The 6,000-nt window shown below is 40.5% G+C and overlaps 1 protein-coding gene across 2 annotated transcripts in view; it reads left to right on the top strand.

Annotated features, from left to right (window-relative positions):
- The first annotated feature begins 686 nt into the window (after positions 1-686).
- Positions 687-6,000, top strand: part of Lsamp (limbic system-associated membrane protein) — a 600,188-nt gene continuing 594,874 nt past the window's right edge. Inside the window, exon 1 of one of the 2 annotated variants that reach the window (XM_013028533.1) lies at positions 687-1,067. In XM_013028533.1, coding sequence (XP_012883987.1) covers positions 913-1,067 — 155 coding nt within the window. In that variant the 5' untranslated portion in view covers positions 687-912. The remainder of the gene's footprint in view (positions 1,068-6,000) is intronic. The other variant, XM_013028532.1, reaches the window with a different exon arrangement.

The raw sequence follows: 6,000 nt of genomic DNA, 5'->3' as shown, positions 1-6,000 counted from the left end.
TTGTCAGTTTGCATTTCTCTTTCTCATTCATTTTCCCTTCTTTTTCTCATCGATTCCTGGACTCTTTCTCCTGTCCTTTTATAACCAAAGTCCTTTTCCCTTCTCCCTGGTCTTGAACAGTACCTCTGAGTTCCATTCCCTCTTCTTAAGGAAATCAGCCAGGCCTCAGATGGAGCTGTTGTCCTGACAACCCAAAGGCGCATCAGGCTTTCATTGAGCTGGCTGCTGTTGAAGGGGGCAGTTGTGCGAAGCAAGGGGCCACGCCAAGGGGAGGGAAGAGGGGGATGACGTGGTGGGGCTGTTGAAACCCAGCAGGGTAAGAGGGAGGGGGGGAGGTGCTGAGTGGAGAGAGAGTCAGAGACTGGAAGGAGAAGCAGAGAAGGGAGGAGGGGGAAAGAGCCGCTGGGTTGCTGCTGCTGCTGCTGCTGCTAGGCTGTTTCTTTACACTCACTGGCAGGCTCGGTGCTGGCTCGCTAGCTCACCAGCCTGGGAAGGAAAGTGGGTTACAGAGAGGAGCTCAGCTCACACACTGGCAGGGGAGCGTCAAGCTAGAGCGTCCAGGGGAAATACCTCTCTGCCTTGGACAGTCTTGTCTTCTTCACCTTTTCTAGAGGGCTTTTTCTATTTTGTAGCTCTCCCTTTTTATTTTTGTTTGGTTTTGTTTGTTTGTTGTTGTTGTTCCTGCGACTTTTCCTCCTCGACCCCTGTGTGGGTTTTCTGAGGGCTTTTGTTAAGTCTTAGAAGGGAAAGAGACTGAGCGAAGGAAAGAAGAGTTCCACCAACGGGGCAAATCCGAGTTTCCCTGGGCTGTGCATGCCAGCCCGGGGTTGGTAAAGCCTTCTCTCCAGCCAGCCGCGTGTGCACACACGCCCTCCGGAGTGCACCTCGGACCTGCAACTCGGCTTGGCCACGATGGTTGGGAGAGTTCAGCCTGATCGGAAACAGTTGCCGCTGGTCCTACTGAGATTGCTCTGCCTTCTTCCCACAGGACTGCCCGTTCGCAGCGTGGATTTTAACCGAGGCACCGACAACATCACCGTGAGACAGGGGGACACGGCCATCCTCAGGTAGGGGCTTTTCGGACAACTTTTCTGGTGTGTGCGTGTCTGTGTGTCTGTGGTCTCTGTGTGTGTGTGTGTGTGTGTGTGCAAGCTGAGGTCCTTGAACTTCTGCTCCTTTGGTACTGCTGCAGGGTGTGTGTGTGTGTGTGTGTGTGTGTGTGTGTGTGTTGCTTTTACTGAGTAGAACGCACAGCATCCAACAAAATTGAAGGGAATTCTGGTCCTTTTCAATATCCTGGGATGCTAATGGAATGTTGTTTAGTTCTTTGCACACTGTTTTTCTTATCATGGATGCTGGACTTCACCCTTCCTCCCCCACTTCCCTGACCTCCCGCCGCACATACACACACACACACATTAGTAGCATTGGAGCAGTATTCTTGATTTTGTAATTGGTGATGCTTGGCACTTCAGAGTTTTGTGGAGGTTTCTTAATCTAAGAAAAGAGTTGTTAAATTATGGCTCTCAAAGAGTGGTACACATGGATGTGTTCTTCCTGCCTCCCTGTGTGTGTGTGTGTGTGTGTGTGTGTGTGTGTGTGTGATGTATGTACATCAAGGCTCTCAGTCAGCCCTAGCAATAGTTTTGATAGAGGACTGTCTGTAAAGATCTTCTAATTGACATCTAGGGCAATAAATCAATGTTAGAACTTTGGTTACTGAGCTTCTGGACTGTGGATAGAAATCAACACAAGAATGAAGAGAGGAAGAAAAAAAGGATCTTTCTTGCCCAATCACGAGCATTGAAGAATAGGACTATTAAGCACAGAGACTGGGAAAGAATTAACCTGACATAACATGGATATTTCGAATTGATTATTGACTTAAAAGTCGTATCTCTGTGTAGCTCTGCCAACCTCTGAAATATAATTTGGGGATAGAAATTTAGAAAAGGAGAGTCATAGTCCTTGGGAGTTTGACCCCTAGAAGGGACCCAAATGGCACCTAAGTATTATTTATCTCTAAAAAGCTCCAAGCTTCTTTTCTTGTGTTTTCCTTCTCTCTTCCTCTTTTCTACCTTTGCCTTTTAGGATTGACTTGAAATTCTGCTAGTGATAAAAAATAAATAAAAGAAAGAAAACACTGTCCTTAGAGATCTTTTAAAATCTCATTTCCTCCAAATAAAAGGACCCAGTGTTGGGTCTGTCTATCTAGCTAATATTTCTAGTTATAGCCATAAAAAGAATAGTATGCAATAGAAAATAAACCTCTAATCTGTGTGGAAGGAGCTGATACTGCAGAAACCCTGGGGCATCAGGGAGCTGTTCTATAGCAGAGCTGCCGACAACAGCAAAGTTTTCTTTTCTGTTCTCAGAAATAAATTTGGTTGGCTGTCACAGAGTGTCCTGCTTTGGGATCTCTAGTCTTGTTAGGGAGGAGCATGTGTGTGTGGTGTCTTATGTGAATGTGTGTGTGTGTGTGTGTGTGTGTGTGTGTGTGCTGAGTATGTATTGCATGTATATATTTTTCCAGATAGTAAAAAGTAAGAGAATGTGAATGTCTAAGTAATTCTTTCTTCATTTCCTGAACACTGGGTGATTATGAATCCCAAAGACCCTACAATCCAAAGTAAATTTTCCCTTGTAGCTTTCCAATCTTGTAAACCTGTGTGGGTGATTTATCCACATGGAGCAATAAGATTTATAGAGTAATTTATCTGTTTGCAAGGGATTTAGATGTAATGCAGAAAATGTTTTTGCAAACACACAAGCGTGCCACCTCATCTGCTAACATCCAGATCGCCTAAGATCATTAACCCTTTAATGAAGCAATCTATAGAAATTTATGTTATCCCTAGAAATACAATTTTCACCATAAGGCTGAATATGAAAGATGTGCGCCGACTCTGTACCAGTTTCTATGTAAATGTTTATGAACTTTGTAAGATCTAAGTCAATATTGCCACTATCCTAATCTATAGATATGAAAGAGTTAGATAAACTTATATGTTAATTCAGCACAATAATAGTATGCTTCTGCTTTCCTGTATTCTGCGGGTATACTATACTTTCATGTAGCATACTTGTAGACCTCTCCATGTAGGATATGTAGTCTGATTATATAAATGTCAACTTACAGTATACTTGCATTTCTCTATGTCTGTGGCTTAAAAGAAATGGAGTAATTTTTATCCATTATACTTTATTATGGAAATGGGTTTATAAGCAAAAAGTCCAGTTCTTTCCTGGAAAAGAGACGATACACAAAGAAAGCATACAAATAGATCATCAACAGGAATCTATACCTCCCAGCCCTCACTAAACATGACCTCTTTTTAATTGTCTGCCTTGGACAAAACTTCATTTTTGAGTTGGTAGAGCTCTATCAGAAGTACTATGGTGAGAGTTGCTTTTGTTTCCTTAGCTGACCTTCTCTTAAATCTCTTCAACTGAATCCAGTAAGCTTTGTGGGTCAGTTTCCCGGTGAAGAATGGTCTTCTGACTTTCTGTTTGGAAGTCTAGCCTGGGAAAGGCATGCTTCCACTTTGTTTGTGACATTTTGCTGGGAGTGTGAGCTTCTAGGGGGAAGAGAGGAAGGAGAACTTGATTCATTGGAAGCCACAGTAGATGTTTGGCACTGAGAAAGTGAAATGGCAAGAAAAGAAAAAAAAGTCCTCTATTAGTCTGAAGCCCTGAATAATTTGAAATGGCAATAGGAGACAAGGGAGGCTTGTAATTCTGGTGGTCCAGTGACAGGAGTTTTGCCAACTTGTTCCCAAAACATTTACCTTCACTGCCTTACTTCCATGAAACAAGAGTGTCTTTAGACAATTGATGCTTATCTTTATCTAGTTATGAGTCTTGGTATAATAGTGGATCATGATAGGAGAGTACACATTAGTCTTGCCGACTTGCTCTGGAATCTCTATCTTTTTGAAAACAAAAAGAAAACTACAGATTTTTGGTGGCAAAACCTGAGAGAAAGAGAAATGACCCACCTGAGGTATACATAGCTGACCATGTTGCTTTTTGGAAGCTCCAGAATCAAAGTGTGACACACAGATCAATAGCACCAGCAGGACCTATCAGTATTTATATTTGCATGTATAGAAAAGTGTATGACACATTTATCCATAGACGTTCTTTCAGGATGCAACCTCAGATGGCTTTCTGAATAGAGTCTGCCTACCACAGTTCCACCCCAGTAAGAACAGGTTGTCCATCAACTACAGGGTGAGTTTCCAATATGGCTTCTAGAAAGCTGCTAAACTTTCACACAGACACACCCAAAGGTACACTTCCTGCTGGATCTTCATGCATTAAAGCCATGTAGCTGTGATAAATCAAGATAAAATGAAAATACATAGTGTTCTAAACCAAAATTCAAAAATTTCACTTTAATGGTACCATGGACCATATGTGTAATGTAAATAGTATGTGCAAGGAAAGATGAGTATGAAACACTAGATTCCATATAACTGTATAAGTTGTATGATGTATTATGTTATCATTTATCTGCTCATAAAATTCCTTTGTGGATAGCATATGTACATGCATGTATGACCATATAGGCTAGATATAATAAAATGCAGAAGCTCCCCAAAATGTCACTCTAAATATTTTGAGTTGAACTTGTATTATTTCAAGATCCTAAACCTCCCTGGTGGTGGCAGGATATTATAATAGGTCATATGCTAATAACATTTTTCCATTTAAATGTAAAATATATGGAGTAAGCATCAAGAATTTCCAGAGACTAAGTATTTAAGTAAAGAATCTTTGATTCCAGATTCTAGATCTTATTCACTTCTCTGTTTCTACACCAAAGAGAAGAAGAAGAAAAAAAAAACTATGACAGAGGATGTGATTACTTACTGATAATGTAAAGATTTTGTGCAAGTTTCAAGGAAAATGGTTTCTCTTACATGAGGCATCTGGACCGCCTACATTCAGGAAGAAAGCATCAACACTCAAACAAATTCCTTACACAACATGTGATTTTTCTCCTACTTATAATTCATTATTTGGAAACAAACTTCAGTGGTATATGGGGCGAGTTAGTAACAATTATGAGGCTTTCTTTCTTTGTAGCTATATCAACAGAGGTCTTCAAAATCTACTAATTACTACTAATACATTAAGGGTCATCCGTTTCCAATGACATCGTTTATTATAGTATAACATACATATCATCTAGGAATATGACATTGTATATACACTTTGTCAAAGAATGCATGTGTTGTCATTTATGAACCAAGAAACATAGTCTACCAATCTGAGACACATGAAAATTGTCTTTTGTGTTCATACGTGTTTGTGTGTGTGTGTGTGTGTGTGTGTGTGTGTGTGTGTGTGTGTGTGTGTGTGTGTATGGTGCAGTAAGTATGGAATATATAAGTTCATATATACATATGTACATACAAATATGTACCATATATAGTATACACCTACACACACACACATATATATATGTACTGTGTGTTGCATATGTGCATATGTGTGTGTTTTCTGCTTTATATAATTGGGCTTCAAATAAATAACTTGTAAAATGGAGAAGAGAACTACCAAAAGGGATGATTCATCCCTATGTCAGTCGGTGAAGGTTAAAATATGTGTTTCCTGAAGCTGATCCTTCATAACAGCGAACTCAGGCCAAAACAGATTAGTGCATTTTGCTGTGGTCTCTGAGAGTTCCAAGTACAAACAGCTGTGACTCACCTGATAGGAAGTGTGTGGATGCGTTGGTCCTCCTCCCTGTCATCACCTGAACTGTAAAGATACCTTTCCTTCAGGCCATTGCTTACGAGTAATAGCCATTGGCCCTGTTCTTCGCAGAATGCCTAACATGTTAATTTGTGAAATTCAAAAGAGCTAAGCGCTAAAATTGGATCTATCCTTGTTCGCTATGACTTTGAGCAAATCCTCACATTATTTTGGGCTACAGTTTCATTTGCAAAATGCTGAAACTATTTTAGCTACTCTACAGTGTTATTTTAAGAA

Source organism: Dipodomys ordii, unplaced genomic scaffold (genome assembly GCF_000151885.1).
Source record: "Dipodomys ordii isolate 6190 unplaced genomic scaffold, Dord_2.0 Scaffold111, whole genome shotgun sequence".
Classification (NCBI taxonomy): Eukaryota; Metazoa; Chordata; class Mammalia; order Rodentia; family Heteromyidae; genus Dipodomys; species Dipodomys ordii.
Note: the sequence above shows the minus strand (reverse complement) of the source record. Positions and strands in the feature narration are given on the sequence as shown.